General features: G+C 33.7%; 4 protein-coding genes across 8 annotated transcripts in view; 1 reads left to right on the forward strand and 3 right to left on the reverse strand.

Annotated features, from left to right (window-relative positions):
- LOC105178152 (transcription-associated protein 1) overlaps positions 1-2,859 on the forward strand; it is a 29,310-nt gene extending 26,451 nt beyond the window's left edge. For all 4 annotated transcript variants that reach the window (XM_011101535.2, XM_011101537.2, XM_011101536.2 and 1 more), the window contains exons 31-35: positions 186-617; positions 905-1,183; positions 1,404-1,955; positions 2,071-2,277; positions 2,573-2,859. In XM_011101535.2, the coding sequence (XP_011099837.1) occupies positions 186-617; positions 905-1,183; positions 1,404-1,955; positions 2,071-2,277; positions 2,573-2,692 (1,590 nt within the window). In that variant the 3' untranslated portion in view covers positions 2,693-2,859. The remainder of the gene's footprint in view (positions 1-185; positions 618-904; positions 1,184-1,403; positions 1,956-2,070; positions 2,278-2,572) is intronic.
- LOC105178153 (salicylic acid-binding protein 2) lies at positions 5,134-9,279 on the reverse strand. The gene is made up of 3 exons (XM_011101539.2): positions 8,815-9,279; positions 6,643-6,780; positions 5,134-5,557 (listed from the first exon to the last, which is right to left on the reverse strand). The coding sequence occupies exons 1-3, from the start codon at positions 9,277-9,279 to the stop codon at positions 5,276-5,278; spliced, it is 885 nt and encodes a 294-aa protein (XP_011099841.2). The 3' UTR covers positions 5,134-5,275.
- On the reverse strand, positions 10,933-12,582 carry LOC105178154 (chaperonin CPN60, mitochondrial). Its single transcript, XM_011101540.2, has 3 exons — positions 12,366-12,582; positions 11,820-12,271; positions 10,933-11,721 (listed from the first exon to the last, which is right to left on the reverse strand). Exons 1-3 carry the CDS (start codon positions 12,448-12,450, stop codon positions 11,125-11,127), a joined length of 1,134 nt encoding a protein of 377 aa, XP_011099842.1. The 5' UTR covers positions 12,451-12,582; the 3' UTR covers positions 10,933-11,124.
- LOC105178155 (26S proteasome non-ATPase regulatory subunit 4 homolog) overlaps positions 14,121-18,976 on the reverse strand; it is a 7,281-nt gene continuing 2,425 nt past the window's right edge. The window contains exons 7-11 of one of the 2 annotated variants that reach the window (XM_011101542.2): positions 18,505-18,628; positions 15,031-15,134; positions 14,811-14,879; positions 14,616-14,680; positions 14,121-14,432 (exon numbers count right to left, since the gene is read on the reverse strand). In XM_011101542.2, the coding sequence (XP_011099844.1) occupies positions 14,636-14,680; positions 14,811-14,879; positions 15,031-15,134; positions 18,505-18,628 (342 nt within the window). In that variant the 3' untranslated portion in view covers positions 14,121-14,432; positions 14,616-14,635. Of the gene's footprint in view, positions 14,433-14,615; positions 14,684-14,810; positions 14,880-15,030; positions 15,135-18,504; positions 18,629-18,976 lie in introns of both variants that reach the window. The other variant, XM_011101541.2, reaches the window with a different exon arrangement.

Below are 18,976 nucleotides of genomic sequence, written 5' to 3' on the forward strand. Positions count from 1 at the left end.
TATTCTTCAGTTTAGTAAGCAAATATAATATACTTGTTTACATTTGCTTGGTAACTCATTGATAATGCTAGAGCAGGAATCGGGGTGCTTTATTTATCATTTTTTTAATTAATAGATCATAAGCTGCTGACCTTTGCTTGAGAAGGGATTGATTTTTAACATTGTGGTCTATCATTTCTGTACAGATTCTACTCACGGAAATTGGCTCAAGGTTTGTTACATTGCCCGAGGAGAGACTGCTGGCTGTAGTTAATGCCCTGCTTCATCGCTGTTACAAGTACCCAACTGCAACTACAGCAGAAGTTCCCCAGTCTCTCAAAAAAGAGCTTTCTGGTGTTTGCAGAGCTTGCTTTTCAGCAGATGCTGTGAACAAGCATGTTGAATTCGTGAGAGAATACAAGCAGGATTTTGAGCGTGACCTTGATCCAGAAAGTACTGCAACGTTTCCAGCTACCCTTGCTGATCTAACTGAACGATTGAAGCACTGGAAGAATATTCTCCAGAGCAATGTTGAAGACCGCTTTCCAGCTGTTCTGAAGTTGGAGGATGAAAGCAGGGTATTGCGAGACTTCCATGTTGTTGATGTTGAAGTTCCTGGACAGTATTTTGCGGATCAGGTGCCTCCTCATCTGAAGTTGAAATTTTATGATATAATTTTCAGATCGACTTTCCAATATCAAATTATAAGTTCTCTGTGAACAAAATAAATTTGATTGCAATCGTGTTTTATTGGTCCTGGTTTTTTGGTTTACGTGCAATTGGTATGTGGGATGGGCATTTAATTGGCACTCGCAAATCTATTCCAAACCTGTGTTTAGTATAATTTATTGTTGAAATGTCATTCCTTAAGAATCCCCAGGTCCATTCCGTTCCTTGAACTGAAATCAATCTGGTTTGATCTCAGGAAGTCGCACCTGATCATACAGTGAAGTTGGACAGAGTGGGAGCTGACATTCCTATTGTTAGAAGGCATGGTAGCAGTTTCCGGCGTTTGACTCTGATTGGGTCTGATGGCTCTCAGCGCCACTTTATAGTTCAGACATCTTTAACCCCCAATGCTAGAAGTGATGAAAGAATCTTGCAACTCTTCCGTGTAATGAACCGAATGTTCGATAAGCACAAGGAATCCAGGCGTCGCCATATTTGCATTCACACGCCAATCATTATTCCGGTGTGGTCGCAGGTAATAAAGTTGGTGCTAAGATACTATATGTTGTTTTGCTTTTACTGTTTGATAATTTGACTTAGAGATAAAAGTTTAGTAACCTCATTCACCAAAATTTTCTTGCTGAAAAAATCTGGCAATCGATGTAGCTACATATTACATTAGTAAAAAGCTTCTTAGAGCCTTGCCTGTGTATAATCAATCTTTGGCTGAAATGACTCTTATTTGCCTCATTTAGGTCCGCATGGTTGAAGATGATCTGATGTACAGCACCTTCCTTGAGGTATATGAAAACCATTGTGCTAGGAATGACCGGGAGGCAGACTTACCGATTACTTATTTCAAGGAGCAACTGAACCAAGCCATATGTGGCCAGATATCACCAGAAGCTGTGGTAGACCTTCGTCTGCAAGCGTACAATGATATTACAAAAAGTATCGTGACAGAGAGCATTTTCTCACAGTACATGTACAAAACTTTGTTAAATGGAAATCATACGTGGGCATTCAAGAAACAATTTGCAGTCCAGTTGGCTCTTTCAAGCTTTATGTCCTTCATGCTACATATTGGAGGAAGGTCCCCAAACAAGATTCTGTTTGCCAAGAACACAGGAAAAATTTTTCAGACAGATTTTCATCCAGCATATGACGCTAATGGAATGATTGAGTTCAATGAACCAGTGCCTTTCCGATTGACAAGGAATCTGCAGGCATTTTTCTCCCATTTTGGTGTTGAAGGCCTTATTGTGTCTGCGATGTGTGCTGCTGCACAGGCTGTGGTTTCACCCAAAGTAAGTCTAGGCTCGTGTATATGCCATCATCTCCAACTTATTAATGTTTTTTTTTTTTTTGGTTAAGTTCAGCTTATTAGGTTGATATTTAATGTTTGAAAATTCACTGTTACAGCAAAGTCAGCATTTGTGGCATCATTTGGCAATGTTCTTCCGTGATGAGTTGATATCTTGGTCTTGGAGAAGACCTCTTGGAATGCCACTTGCACCTGTGGGAAGCGGTAGTTTGAATAATGTGGACCTCAAACAGAAAGTTACTACAAATGTCGAGCATGTCATAGGCCGGATCAATGGGATAGCCCCACAATACATATCTGAAGAGGTATGTTTTACAGTGTGGTCATTATATTCTTATACCAATATTCAAATGCATTTACGGATTTACCTCAATTACTGAATAGATCTACTGCGTATAAGAGGCAATTGAATGATGATTCTTTATGTTTTGACTTGTGAATCAGAAGCATCAGTACTTTCTAGGTTTCCTGATTATTTTGCTAACCACCTACACACAAACACACACATGTTTCTATATGTATATGTGATGCCCACTTAAAATTTTGCTTCATTGGGGGCTGGCTATGGTTTTGTTACTGAATAATGTGATTGGAATATAGGAAGAAAATGGTGTGGATCCACCACAATCAGTACAGAGGGGCGTTGCTGAGTTGGTCGAGGCTGCTCTTACTCCCAGAAACTTATGCATGATGGATCCAACGTGGCACCCTTGGTTTTAATTTATTGCTAACCTGCTTGTATAGTTGCACCAGTCCCCATAGATTGACATTACTTACTCAGGTAGGAGTAACATTAAGTAGGTGATTGGGAACTGAAGTGCTGTTTGAATACTTCTACTAAGGTGTAAATATATTTGTGCTAATATCAATTTTGTTTGTTTCTGTCTTTCTATGGTTCATCTATAAATAAGCTAATATATGAGTAAGTCACCAACTAAAAATCACTCCGTCAGACTCTGCATTTGGAGACAATTTCTCAGATTCATGATGCAGTGAGTTATGCCAATTTTGAAAATTCGGAGCCTGCAAATATCCATCAACTCATGAGTTTAGAAGGAATATTAATATATTCTTGGAATTTCATTTCTAACTTATGTCACCAAGAAATATTAGCAATTATCACGTGCAATGCACGTGTAGATAAAAAGTTATTATCAAACAAAAAGTTCATCCATGAGCTAGTTATTATGCATGATTTTATAGCAAATCAATTAGTGCTGTAGTAAAAATAGTGATCTGTAAAAGATTATCCAAATCGTATCACAAACTTAGTTAATAGAAAGGTATAAGATCTCTTGTTTTGAATTTTTTATAAGTAAAATTGATTTAATAAGAATTGATTGTTTTTTCATTTGCATAATTTTATGTTTGTTGTTTTTATCTTTAATTTTTTAACATCATTCTCTATATTATATATTTGATCTACTAATAACAAATTAATCTAATACTATATAGCCATAGTATCACAATTTATATTGTAAGGTTTTGTAAATATGCTAACTATAATTTACTATCAATTATTCTGCTGGGTATATTATAAACTTGTTATTCTCTATATATTATTTATATTTTCTTTAACCTTCATACTATTGTATACAAAACGCTATTTTATGCTTGTGTTGTTACATTGGATTTGATTTTTCTAATTCTTTTGCTCAAGAATTCATTCCTATTATCTACATTTCTTAACACTACACGTTAGTTGCGCTTCTTTTGTCAAAACAAAAATAAAAAAAAAAAAAATAGTTATAAAAGTTATAAATATTTTACAAAGCTTTGAATTTTTTTCTAAAAATATAATTAGTAATAATTATTTATTAGGTACCAATATAGTAATTATTACATGGTTTATAATAATTGCCTTTTTTTCAAAATTTTTTATGAAATGAATATATACTTTCATGGCAAAATTTGTAAGTTTGTTGATTTTATTATCTTTTTGTATATTTATTGACTTTTGTTTGTTTTCGTTTTTACTAAGTCAATTATTTTTGTGCCATTGTTGAGATATATAGTTCACCTTGGACAACATTATCAAGTATAGATTTAGTGAATTTTAAAAATATAGTGTGGTATATATTGAATATATATTTGTGGATTATTTGAATTTTGACGTTGGGAATTTTGAAAATAGATTGTTGTATAAGTTGAATTGGTGAATTTTTGTGAGATTATTTGAATTTTGAAAATATATTGTTGTATATATTGAATATATTCTGTGTATTATTTGAATTTTGATGTTGGGAATTTTGAAAATTTATTGCTTTATACATTGAATTAGTGATTTTAATTTTAGGGGTAATTAGATAACACAACAGAATTTGTATGCATTTCATTTAAACTTATGAACTTTTAGGATTTTAGATGTTATAATAAATGTACTTTTTAAGAAATATTTTAATATTACTTTTATAAAAAACAAGAAATTATATTATTCCAAAATTTAAAATATTATAAACAGTACAATGTATATAGAATATATTACGAAATACAATGATATAAAATGATGTGAATTATTTTCAATTACTATAAAATTCCATAATATTCTGTAAAATACTATTAATTGCGAGGCTAACAAATTTTATTTTTCCACAGGTGTCCCAACTCGGCAAGCCGACTACACCGTTGAGGGCCATCGGGCGATGAACATCAGGAGGGATGTCTCATCAGATTCGGATTCTTTTTTTTTCAATTTGAAAACAAAATTTTATTGAATTTTGTTACTTTTTCATTATTTATATTTTTTTAAATTTATTCATTCCGTTTTTAATTAATTGCATTCTATTTCAGTTTTAAATTATAAAAAATATAAATTTAATTAAAAATTATCCCAAATTTCGCCTGAACATTTGCAACAGTAGCAAATGACCGTCCCTAAAGCATCACATTGATGAATGTCATTGCAAAGGTTTGTTATAGCAAATAAAGTCCCAAACATATTAAGTAAAGAATCTATTTTATTGTCACAAAATCCGTCGCAAATTACGTATATTATAATCTGTCCAAACTATAAAGGTACTGGTCTTTTTCCGTCGCAAAAAACAAATGCTTGTCGGAATTCTACAAGTTCCATAAAATTCCATCGCAAATAAAACAATTTTTTTGTTAGTGATTCTTTCGTTACCATTATGATCGTACGTGACTTCCATTTGACAACAAACTGCTTCAGAAAGTGAAATGTCTATTTTATTACCACAAACAGACAGTCCTTCATGAGTTGCACGAAGCATTCAATTGCCATACACATCGTAATCCATACTGGAAATCAACTATCAAAAGCAATTTTAGTACGTAGGACTTAAATTAAACATAGTAATTTGCAATCTCAAGTAGAGAGTGGCAGAGCTCTCGTGGCTTTGAGAACATCGGCATGTGATCTGCATTCTCTATTTCTTTGACTTGGTCCGCTCCAATGGTTTCAATTTGCCAGCGCTGGAAATTTAGGGGGATGGTCTTATCCTCCGGACACACTATGAAAACCCTCTTCACTGACCCAAACCCTTCTTTTGAGAATGCACTCTTACTCGACAAATCTTGAAGAAATAGACAGCATGGCCTTACCAACATATTTGCTAATGCCACATCCTGCCAGACATCATTGTTTTAATATTTTAATGGTTTACATGCATGTAATTATTTGTTGAATTTAAATGCATTATGGATTCCGTAAATTAAATTACATAAAAATAAGATTTTGGTCTTGTGTTCTTTTAATTTTTGTAATTTCACTCTCGTTATTTCGAGTTGGTATTTTTGTCGGAAAAATACAAGTGCATCTTACTTGACTTTTTAAAGTTGGGGCTACTATTCCTATTGGCTGGTTTTTTCCATTGTCCTTTAACTTTCTAATATAATATTACAGTCGAGGTATTGATCCAGAATGTACATAAGGACCATCTGGAGATTCTGACTGGGGTTTCTCGTTTCTTGGCAGAGTTTCAGAGACACTCATCCAGGGGTAAAATTTTGGTGGGATGTTTGTGGGTAGCGGTTGGAGGCCTCCAGAAGTCGGGTGGGTGAAGATTAATTTTGATGGAGTGTGTTTTTGGAGGGTTTGGAGGATGGATGTGGTGTTGTGGCTCGCTCGGATAATGGCAGTGTGTTGCCTGGGCTGCATGTTGCTTCGTCCAGCCTGTTTTCCCAGAATTGGCTGAAGCTTTGGCTGCCTCTGGGATGCTGTCTCTCTTGCTCTTCTGATGGGTTGGCGCTTTGTTATGTTTCAAGGGGATTGTGCCTCTCTAATTCATAAGTTACAATCCAGTAGTGGGGATCTATCTATTATTGGTTCCATTGTTCGGGATATCAAAGTTCTTGTATCTAGCTTTTCTCACTCACTTTCTTTAGATTGTATAACAGGCAATCGAGTAGCTCACTCTATCGCTCGTACTGCAGGAACTTTTACGGTGGACTTTTGAGACCCCCCTGGGGCTGCAACTCATTTTTTGTTTCTGGATTTGGAGAATCTAAAGTACCTGAGCTTTTTTGTCTAAAAAAAAGTATGTTGAGGTGAACTCTGGAGAAAAAAAATAACTGAAATTGCAAAATTTAAAAAGATGTAGGATCGAAATACTATCCTAAAAAATTAAGAGATGAAAACATTAAATAATCTAAGCTACGGGACTAAAAATGCATCTATAGGAGAAAAAAAGGATTGAGGAGAAGGAATGTACCTCGGGAGAACATAGATTGTAGAGTTTGGAGGAAATGAAATTGGGTCCCAAGTGCACTGAAGTTAGATTCTCCTCCGAAGAACTGAAGGGTATGAACTTAGTGTCTACCCAATCTTCTGCTGACTTCATCCCCACGGACTTCCCATTAAAATGAAAGATCAATTAATATGAAATCTTGTGAATTAAGAGATTATTAAAATCATTTATAAATAAGAAATTAAATAAAAGATGAAATTATTGTTCCAATGTTATCACCAACCACCACTAATAACAAGCGAAAATTGTAATTTTGGTCTTGTAAGTATTGGGTGGTATTTTTAATCCTATACAAATATGTTTTTGTAATTTAGTCCCATAATTTTTCAAAATTCGTGAATTGAGGATATTTTCGATCAATTCGCAAAAAAAAATTACATGTGTTGTGCACGTGACACGCTAATTTAGTGATTTACGATCAATTTATGATTTTTTTTTGGGAGAATTGTTTGTAAATTTTGAAAGCTTGTGGGACCAAATTGCAAAAAATTAGATTTGTACGAAACCCAAAATGCTACTCCCAACACTTACAAAAATTGCAATTTCCCCCAATAACAACTACAAACTTGTTTTTGGAGATATATATATATATATATATATATATAAATATATATTCCGCCATTCCAAATGTAGAAGAGTAAATATATAGATATTTCGAAAGATAAATGAAGGAAGCAACTTCAATAATGATGCCTTTTTGTTCTGTTTGTAGGATTTGTCAAGTCAGTTTAATTGATGGTCCCTTCTCTTCTGGATGTCCTCTTCTTTTCTTTGAAAAAGATAATATATTTTATTAATTTTTTTCCAATCATTATTACATTAATACACATAAATTTAAATGTTAATTTAAATTTAACTATTATATTTAAAATACATAGGATCTCGAACTCACAACCTCTTGACTACGAGGCCTTATTGGTCTGGATGTCTTCTTCTATGAAGTTAAAATATGTTTTTGAAAAATCTATTGTGATTTTTTTTTTCTTTTTAAGGGGTGCAACATTATAACTTTTCAGAGGGTCATTCATCCTAATATTATTTTCACCCAAACATGCTTAACTTTAGAGTCTTGATAGAATTTGGTGCAGAATCTGTTGTAACCTTTTAAATTCCTACTATAAGGGCAAACTATAACTACCGTCTTTGAGATTTATCATAATTATAAATACCTTCTCGTTATTTAAATAATTATTAATGCTCCCTCAAAAGAAAAATGACTATTTAGCTCCTAGATCATAAAAGAAATGTGAAGGAGAGAGAAAAAATAAATTGATACTGTGAGTTTAATAAAAATAAGAAAGCTTGTGAAAAGAGAAAGCTGAGGGAGAAGCGGAGCAGTGGGTTGAGAGAATTTTGTTTTTTTTTTAATCGTGAGATTATTAAAAAAATATTAAAATTACTATTTTCACTTTTTTTTTTCCCTAAGAGAAGAAATGAATTGAAAAGGTATATTTGAGTACTCAAAAATTGATTTAACAAAAATATTTTTTTCACAATAATAATATATATATATAGATATTAATGACAACAAAAATTGTCCCAACCCAATTAAACTGCAACCAAAATGGCACCCCCCGCCAGCCCCCCCTTCCACTTTGCCGACGCCGCCCCCCTACATATATAATTTTAATTAATAAAAATATATCATGAATATATCTTTTAACTACATTTTGAATCTAGACTGTTTATCAAATTTAGTTTAAATTAGACCATTGATCTTGTTAATTCAATTTAAGCCTTAGATACAAGCAGGTCCAACGGTTATTAATAAAGCTATAAATATAATTTTATAATTAAAAATAAAAAAAATCTAAAAATAGCACATGAATGACACGAATTCGCGCGAGGGGCTTATTTGCTTTATTATGAAAAACATAAGGGGATAATTTGCTATTTTTTTCACAAGAAGATAATTTGCTCATTTCGTATAACATAGAAAGGTAATTTGCATTTAACCCTTCAAGTCACTACTAAGATATTCCTTTAAAATGATAAATTTGAGTGTTTAAGAGTTGGTAAAATAAAAAGTTTTCTCTTATAATAATATAAATATTGATATAGATATAAATAAATACAAAAAACGTAGTAGTTTGCGTAACAGTACCTGAATTCAAAATTCAATATGATAAGATCTACCTGGTCCAAAACGTAGGATGGTTTATGTATGGAATCAGGCATCGCTGCTGCTATGAAAACAGCAACCTTAATCTTCTCAGGGTACATGTCCATGGCAAAGGCCAGATTCATTCCACCGAGACTGTGTCCGACCAGAACCACCTTCTCCTCCGGCGGAATTGAGGCCATCAGCTCCAGTAGCGGTTGCGAGTAGTCGGCAAATGTGTGGAGCTCCTCCAGACTTCTCCTGTCAATTCCGGCGGCGGCGAGGTCAAGGGCCGTCACGCGGTGGCCGGCCTCCTCGAGCAGCGGCTTCAGCTTGTACCAACACCATGCCCCGTGGCAGGCGCCATGCACTAGAATAATATGAACTTGTTGCTTTGCATCTGCCATTAGTAATAAATTTTTGTGTAAGCATATCTTATAATGTTGGTGGACCACCTTTAGTTGTGTAAAATATAGCGCCACCGACATGTGGGAAATCATGGTTGTGGTTGCTTGTAATTTCATTTTATCTCATTTCAGTGACACAAAATGACATAGGAATGAATTTGGTCAAAAAGATTTTTTTTTAGAGTGCGGCATAGACGTGACATAAAAGTATAATGATGGTAATAGTTGACGCGATAGATTTGAAATTTTTGGAGTCATTGGTCAAATAATGAATTTGAAGTCCTTATGAGAATCTTATAATTCCACATAAGATATTTTAGATATATGAATTTGAAATTCTTACCTAAATCAAAATTCATCTTTTCAAGCGTAACCTTAATTATTTTATAATTCTCACTAATAGTCTCATTTTATTGCGAATTTATTATATTTTTATTATACGATTTTCAAACTTTAAATACTCATTTTATGGCCCCTTTTATTGTGATTTATGACCATATATACTTATTCTCGATTTATCATATAATTTATTAGGGTCACTATTTTACACAACGACCCTATATTTCCTTCTACGTAAAAGGGTCATCTTGAGGAAGGTAAGTGAAGAAATCAGTACAAGCCCAGGACGTAAAACAGTGGAACTAGAACAATATTTTTATAAACTAAAAACCATTTTAGGGTTCTTAATAAAAAAGTTTGAATGAGTTTAAAGTCCTTGGGAAGGAATGAAAGAGATACAACTCTTTTGAAAAATAGAGAGAAGTAAGAGGAGAAGCACACAAATGAAGACACACACCAATGCTTAAAAAAAACCATTATATGGCCAACCACACTTCCTTCTATTTATAGAAAAAGTGGCTTGATCCTAGTCCAATATGCTCATCGCATGATTGGTCTTTGTAGCCTCTTGAAGGTGACTGACAAGGACTCTCTAATTTCCTCAATAATATGTGTTACCCAAGTTCGTGATTATAATTGTAAAATGTTATACGTTTCAAACTTTGTTAAATGATATTGGTCGAAAATGTTTAATGTCATTCATTGAATGTTAAAACAAAGCACGATTTTAATATTACTTGTAACTGTGAGGATACATTTAAGAATCCTCGTGACGACATATCACATCATATGTAGTTTTAAATGTTTGCTACAGAACATTTGTAATGTAACTTGAGAATGTTACCCTAGAATTGGATGTGAATGGGGAAGATGAGGATGTCATTCCATTGGTGATGATGAAGGTTAACAATCAAATCCATCATTTTTTACAGGATTTTAGGTCAAGATTTTCAAGATTTTTGGAAATTCTTGAAATAATATGAAGTTTCAAATATTATATTAAAGGAAAAGTTTTCTTACAATATTTACTAAATCGATGATAGAAAAACAGTGTAATTAAGACATACTTAATAGTATTTTAAGATAGAAATAGTGTTGAGAAAAGACATAACTATTTTGATAATTAAATCTTATTTTGGAAAATCTTGAAAATTAAAGAAGAAATATAATAATTTCATCATGAGATTATACTTAGAATCTGACTTTTGATCCTCCTCCATATAATTTTAAATGATAGATCTTACCAGTATCATTCATCATGCAACTTGCTTCATCTACATATATTTTGAATTCAAAAGATGCATTTTCTTTTTGTACGTTTCAGTGATTTTCTGAAATTATGATTCTGAAAAAGCCTGAAAGCATCACATAATCAGATTGATGTAGTCAGAACTCCACTTCAAGAGATCATAAAATCAATATCAATTGATATATATCAGTTAGAATGAAAGCAGCAAAATATCATCAGCACAATTGTAAACCAATAACAGAACCAATTGAATCATCAAACAATAGAAACAATCTAGACAACCATGATGGTGTCACAAGGAAGACAACCATCATCAAGAGCAAAAACAACCCATGGGTGCTGACAACATTTCATCTCTCCATCGTCTCCGATTCCTGAGGAAACCGGAGATGCTTCCCTTTAGGCGTTGGCAAGCCTTTTAAACGCAGCACCCCACGACTAGGTGAAGAAGCATCCAATGATGGAGATTCACATTCATCACCAACACACACTTGCTCCTCGTCTTGAATCTCATCGTCGCTATTGTAAACGAACCGAATGTGCTTCCCCTCAAACTTTGGCCCCTCCTTCACACTAATCTTGCTGATTCCTTCACAGAGCTCATCAAGCAGGTCATCATTATCTTCACCAAATTCATGCCCTTCTTCTTCTTCATATTGATAATAATCATCATCACAATCTTCCTCGGGACAATTCTCCCCTTCTTGTTCTTCTTCGTCGTCATCCATAGTGCTGCTTGCATTCACCTGAATAGACCAAATCGACGAGTCATCGTCATCAGTAGAGGGTTTCTCTTTGCTACTCTCTGTGTCTCCGTAGACTACTCCTTGATAAGTCACCACAGAAGAGCACTCAGATGAATCAGACTTCTCAGAGAAATCCAGCAACAGAGACCTTGTGATCAGATTCTCAGACTCAACTCCCTCTTGTTTCTTTTCATCAAACATCTAAAATCAGGATAAAGGGATCAACATTGTACACTCAAAACTTCAACAACAGAACGGAAGTTCTTTTCTTTACCAAGAAAGACTAACAACAAACATACCTGTGGGATCAGAAACTTCTCAGTGACTGGGGAGGGAGTGACAGAAGGCAAACCATCAGCATTAGCAGAGAGGTTCAAGACTTGGGGTGTGTTTGCAGGAGTTGGGGCAACAAGGTTGATTGGAGAGTTGACAAGGCCTTGAAGGTTGAAGAGTGGCCTATTTTCGAGCGTAATTTTCGATAGTTCAGCCTCTTCTTCAACTCTCTGCAAAAGGGTCTTCACTTGACCCCTCAAAAGGGCCTCGCCGGAACCCGGAGTACGAGCGAACTGCCCTTGACTGCCCGTTCTCTTCTTGGACATTGCCGATGATGGGGTCTCAAGATTTCCCATTGCAAGCCCAACAATCGGCGAATCATTCGTAATATCGATGAGGGCCGATCGGTCTTGTTGCTGCTTCTTAGCACTCCTCTGCCTTGATTTCGCCAAAACCTTTTCAGATTCCTCAACTTTCCCTGCAAAACAAAATCGAAAAACATGTAAAAAAAAACACAGAATCAAGATAATCTTGAAGTACTCTTAGAAGGATCAAAGAAAGCAAAAACCTACTTGAGAGGAGTAAGTTGCTGTTGTTGGCAGAAGCAGCCAAGGTCTGTGATCTTGTTACTCTTCTTGTGGATGACGGGGTTTCCATTGAGAAATGAATGAAATCCTTGAAAAGGGTCGTCGGGAAATTTCAGATTTGTAATCGCCGAGAATGCGAGAGGCTGAGAGAAGAGAAATGGAGAGAGATTAGGAGCAATAGGAGATGTTATTTTGGTGAAGAACGGAAGGTTTTATAGAGAAATTATGGAGAAGTAATGAGGGTTTGGAAAGAGTAATATGACCGTTAGAGAGCGTGTTGTCTGTTGAGACGGCGGAAACTAGCCGTTGGGGATTTGAAATGGACCCAGGATTTCGGATTCTTTCAATATGGTAAGGTGTGACCCATTGGCTGTTGGGCTCGGCCCATTCCAGCTCTCTTGCAGCATTGGTTACATGAAAGCTCACTTGTGCGAACGAAAATTTTTGTCCGGATTAAATTAGTCAAATTAAATCAATCATAAAGTAAATTTTAATTATATATTGATTACATAATAAGTATATTACACTGACCATATAATTGGTACAAATTTAATTGAATCAAGTCTGCAAAAATATTTGAGTAATGACAATTAGGAGTTTTTGATATTAAATGATCAGAATTAAAAATACAGAATGTGCTCTTTTAAACTGTTGTCAAGTATTAATTTATGGCACAACCGTGTGCAAATTTTATAATACTATTTGAAACCAAAATATTCATAATATTTGTTACTTAATAAAGTATATACAAAAATAATAAGTTAATATTAAATTAATAAATAAATAATGACAAAGTAAATCCATGAAAATTTAGAAAAAATAACTATAAAAAATAGTGAGGAAATGAAAAGTTAAATTAATAAATAATTAATTAAATTAAATATTAAAAGAACAAAAAAAGTAAAAAAAATACTCTCCCTTTATATATATATAGTACATATATATAACTATTAAAGTTAATTATATCTAGATCCCTTCTAAAAATATAAAATTTGAATTTACACTTACACCTCCTTAAAAAATTCTTAATTTACACTTGACCTCTTTCATTCGTATTTGAACGAAAAATATTGAAGTTAACAAAAGAATATACATAAAATTTTAAATTTTCTCTCATTTAATATTTTCAAGAATTTTTCTTCTTATAAATAGATAAATATAATATATATACATATACATATATATATATATACATGTATAGAGAGAGAGTAAGATTAAACATCATTACATTCTCCCTTTACAAGCACAAACTTATTGCGTAAAAAATTAAATGAGGAATAAAATTAAATATATATATATAATTAACTCACTAGTATCGATATTTTTCAACTTCGCCAAACTCTAATGAATAGATATAAATGATGAGTTTCAAAAGGAGTGCATATATAATTTTAAAATTTCTTAAATGAGAGTATTATTTAATATTTTCAAAAGAGATCTAAATATTATTAACCTTAAGTCTTGAACCGTCCAAAGTGAATGTTCCTAAAAGGATGCCTCACAAATCTGCAAAGAGTACAATTACTAAAAAAGTTTCATCTTTAATTGTCAGTTCTTTTAAATAGTCAATTCACTTATGTTTATGTTCGAAAACTTCTTAGAAATATATTTATTTAATTATAATTGCTATTGCCCATTAAAATATATTGAGAAAATAAAAATCTCTACTCTTACTACTCGCAACTGTTGTAGTTTTTCTTTCTTTTATTTTTTTCTATCATAAACCATTGAAATTATTCCTAGAACTTGAAATCCGAGCAGCTAATCATAAAAGACACCCAACAAGGATGAGATGTGCAACAATCCTTATATCCTGGACTGGATTGCTATAGCTATTCTTCACATGCTTAATTTTCACAGCGACTCCAGATTAAGATTAAGGAACTCATGTCATATATGTTTTGATTGAAATAGCCATATGATGTGAATTGAGAAATAACAAATCTAAAACAGGAATCTTCATGGCACATTCTTCCTAGTGACATCGATTGCCAACATCCGTAGTGTCAATCTCAACACCTTGGGCAGCTCGGAAAGAAAGATGCTTTTGACCTGTGCAGAAGTTACGAATATTTAGCTGAAGGGGTTCAACGTACAATAGCATGATATCCGTCATATGGTGAAGAGAAGAATATATTGTAATCAACTCGAGTTTCCAAGAATATTTATGTAATGGTGAAGCCATTATAGCACCGATAAACAGATAGAAGAATTTCGTAAAGCTTGAAAGTACACCTGATGGTGGAATAGCATGTTCACTTCTTTTCTTCCTCTTTTGGTGCCTTGTCTTCTTCCTTGTTCTGCTGGAACCATATACAGTGAGAATCAACAGAAATGAAAACATGAACTCAAGTGCTGTAAGTAAAGCCACTACTTTTTGTTTGAGAGAGAGAGAGAGAGAGAGAGAGAGAGAGAGATTATTGAACTCACCTCAGACTGACTCTGCATGGAGGCAAGCAAATCTTTGACATGGGGGTCATTTGGATCAACTCCTGGAAGCTGTTAAAGCAAATTTCTTATAGAATATAGCAACAGAATAGTAGCAGCAAAATGTTTCTTTCATTTTCTTCAGTATGTACTGCATAATTCAAAATCAATCAAATATGAAAATGTAACTAGAAAAACACGAACATATCAACATTAGACTTACTGAAGCAAGGATGGAAGACACAAAGGATTGATCTGCCAATAGCTTATTCATGTCTGTCTGGTTCGATTGATCTGCTGCACCATCTTGCACGGACAATTGAAGCGCTAAAAGAACCAGGATAAATAAACTATATCAGAGAAAAGTCAGGTGCAGATGATTCCACCAGAATCCTATATATAGAAAGTAAGAAGTAATTTTTGGCAAGAGAGATTAAAATGTAGAGAGATATAGTCGAGGCAGTAGCCCTGGATAAAAAGCTTATAGGTAAGTTCACAAAAATTATCATATTATAATAAAATAGCACAATGAAAATGGCCAAGAGCAACAAGAAGGAAATCCTGTAAGAACAAGTCAAGTCCCAGAACATTGATCTTTTGGTACTCTATCACACACTCTAAAGCTTAAAATTAATTGGAAAATATCAATTCAAATCTGGACATCATGTTCTGGGATTGCTTGATGTACTTTTTTTCCCTACCCCAGTTCTGAGTTCCCAAATCTCTATAAAGAAATTGCATCACCAGGAGACTTCCGGGTTTTTAGCTGTTATTCTCCAACATTGAGCGTCTACAACATGAACCTTGATGGCATGAGGTAGATCTATCTGGTCAATTTAGAATCTAATAACATCATTTTTTGAAATGCCAAATCTGCTCAACTTGTTTGCAGTTTATCTTTTTTATTTTTTGGTTGAAGGGTCTCCTAGAAGGATATAACAGCAGTTCTGCTGCAGGTCAATATATAAATGGCAAATAAATTACTTGCCACAGATATGCTCATTCAGCTTCAAAACCAGAGCCAATTATAAAATTTCATTAACTTCATTAAAAAGGACAAGGACACACCAAAGACAAACATTCTCACCTGACTCCTTCATAATTTAAAATAGGAAATAACATTAAACTGATGTCTCAACCACCTGAAGCATTAAAACAGTCCGAATCTGGGACTTCCCAAAATGTTTCACAATTAATCAGCTTCACAAGGAATACTTCAGCAATGACAAAGGTATATTTAGCGGAAAAACAAAAACAAAATTAACCAGAAAATAATGAGAAATCCTTCTGATTCATTTTCAAAAATATCACTTGCACGCATATCTACTAAAGAAATCTTTTACAATGCAACTAAACCTCAGCTTACCCCAAGGTTCCCTGTATTGAAAGCTTAGACTTTGATACATCTTTTACAATGCAACTGAAGAAATCCCAGGAGAAAGCATAAACAAATGGCTCTTGTTTGGTACAATTCTCAAATAGTATCAAATAATTCCATGCATCACTTCAAGTGGATGGATTTAATTTTAGTGGCATCAAATCATGAACTCAGCGATATCTTTAATACAAAAACTGATTACAATTATCTGAATAGTGATGTAACCAATTATCTGAATCGTGTTGTAATAGTTTTGTTGTTTATAATGAAAATGAGAGAGAAATAAGATGTGCTAAGCTAGGGGAAGTAATTATGAACAAATAGTGAAGAAGGTAATGGGTGCACTAGCGAATGGGAGATAAGAAACTGGAGAGGATGTATCCAAAATATAATAAGGAAAAAGATTGCAAATTTGTCTTTGTACTGTTTGAAAGTGGATCATCATTCAAAAGCGTAACAAACGAACGCATTCTTTTCCTGCAGTAGCAAAATTGAACTTCGATGTTGTCAATGTTTCATTCGAGAGTCACAAACAAGCTCTAAATCATAGTATCATGGCTGTTATTTTTCTCTAAAAACTACTCAAACTTTAGGAAATTATACCAAAAGCCTCTTGAAAATGCTCCATTTGTTAAGCCAATGGGAACTGGTGAAATTCTCACTTTCCCCTTGGTTTAAAAAAAAAAGTTAAGAAAAATAATTGAAAATAAATTTAGTAACTAACCATTTTGCCCCCGAATCTATTTGTAACATTTATATTTTGTGAGGGGTGAATTTATTATGTACACACTTTAAGAGACTTTGTGGCATTCTTTAGTTTTTTAAAATTATAAGAAAATGCCTGGAACATTTGATTAGGAAATACCAACACTTTTAAGATGGATAGGCAGAATGTCCACTCTTCTACATTTTATTTCTTTCATTATGTCATGTATCCAGTATGCACACAATTACTTTGTGCGTTCTAGTTAGTGTATGTTTATATAATTATGATGTGATTTGCCTTTGTAATGCTAAAAAGTATCTTCGCAAAACTTATATTAATCTAAGAGGCTATTTATAATATTTTTAATAATAGAGATGTCTAGTGACATTTGAAAATAGAGATAGATGTATATGTAATATTTATATTTAAAAAATGTGTCTCTTTGGGATAACGACATCATATACTCTTTTACATATATAGAGAATGATTGAGGAAATCAATAAAGAAGCTCCTATAGTGATCATTTTATTGAGTATACTCTGGGAACAGTCTTACAAATTGATTCTAGTTTATATCCATAGTCGTCAAAGGCACATGGTGCATCATGGAGGAAAGGTGTTCTGGAGCCATGCCGCACAGTGCATCGCACGGTGCGCGTTTTTTGAAGCATGGAGCAGATTTATAGAAATAAATTATATATTCATACCTTTAGTATTTGTCAGCAGGTTTAAGATTAGACTTTTAACTTTTTAGCCAAAAATCTCAAGGAAGCAAATTATAATCAGAACACTTATACTCCTAAAAGCTTCGAACATCATCAAGGATATACTGGCCAGTAAAATATAAGGGCTTCGGACCCCAAACAAAATTGAAAGTTCACTAGAACTTTTTGTTGATATTTCCCATCCAAAATACTAAAGTCCAGGGTTAAATTGTAAACACAGCATTTTTAGAAGGGTCTAGGTGTAATTTCCATAATGTGGAGGAGTAAGCTACTAAGCTCTAATTGCAGTATTTTAGGAGATCTAAATAAAATTGACTGTTAAACATATATATGGCCTTTTCACTAATAGCATACAACATACACCCACACACTACTATAATAGACTTAACATTATTTAAGCAACAACATTCATCAGAGTAAAACCAAGATGTCTACCACTCTTCCATGAATCAAGTGTTCCTCTTCTGGAGAAGCAATAAAAGAAATGAATTCAAAAATCCCCCGATCAAAATACACAGCTTAGACATTACAGCTAACTAAATATACCCTCTCCTTTCCCCAACTTCTTCCTCCTATTAAATTTTCTCTACGACCTAAAATAAGGCTCCATTTCCTAAAATGAAAATTCTTTTCCCTCAAAATCACCATCTCCCTTAAAGTAATTAAACCACCATATTAACTCTTGAAACTACTTTCATTGAAAAAGTGCAAAGACATCCAAAACTTTTTCGTTTTTTGATTTCACCTAAAGCTTACTGCCAAATTGAACTAAGTCAATAATTTTGGGACAGAGTCACAGAGGCAATGTCATCAAATTCAGCAAAGGACGAAGTCAGAGGATAGAAACAATAGATGTGTTAATACAAGATATTAAATGATAAGCTCTCACCAAGTTGCAGATCATGATCATCAGCAGATGCATCTGACATGTCAGTGTCTCGCACAGCAACTGTGGAGGAAGAATCATCCATGGACATTGCCAGGGCCTGCTGTAACAATGCATTCTCATCATCCTGCAAGAATATATCATGTGTTAACTGTAGCCTAGTGTTCAGATATCGTCATGCATAAGAAGTCAAAAAGGACAGGAATAAAAGGAGTTTCAGATTGTTTAGAAAGCTCCACTTAGCAGAGTAACCAAAAAAACTTGAACATGCAAAGGGAACAGGAACATGCAAGCAATTGGAGTAAAGAACTAGAAATCTAAAGGAGCTTTATCCACATAAATGATAACTGACTGTGTGAACCCTTTATTAGGACTGGGGAGAACCTCTCTCTTTTGGCCATGCCACAAGATATGCCAACTTATTAATGATCATATGGAGAATATGGCTTCTATAAACATAAGAGTTCTCACCAAC

Source organism: Sesamum indicum, linkage group LG15 (assembly GCF_000512975.1).
Source record: "Sesamum indicum cultivar Zhongzhi No. 13 linkage group LG15, S_indicum_v1.0, whole genome shotgun sequence".
NCBI classification, from domain to species: Eukaryota; Viridiplantae; Streptophyta; class Magnoliopsida; order Lamiales; family Pedaliaceae; genus Sesamum; species Sesamum indicum.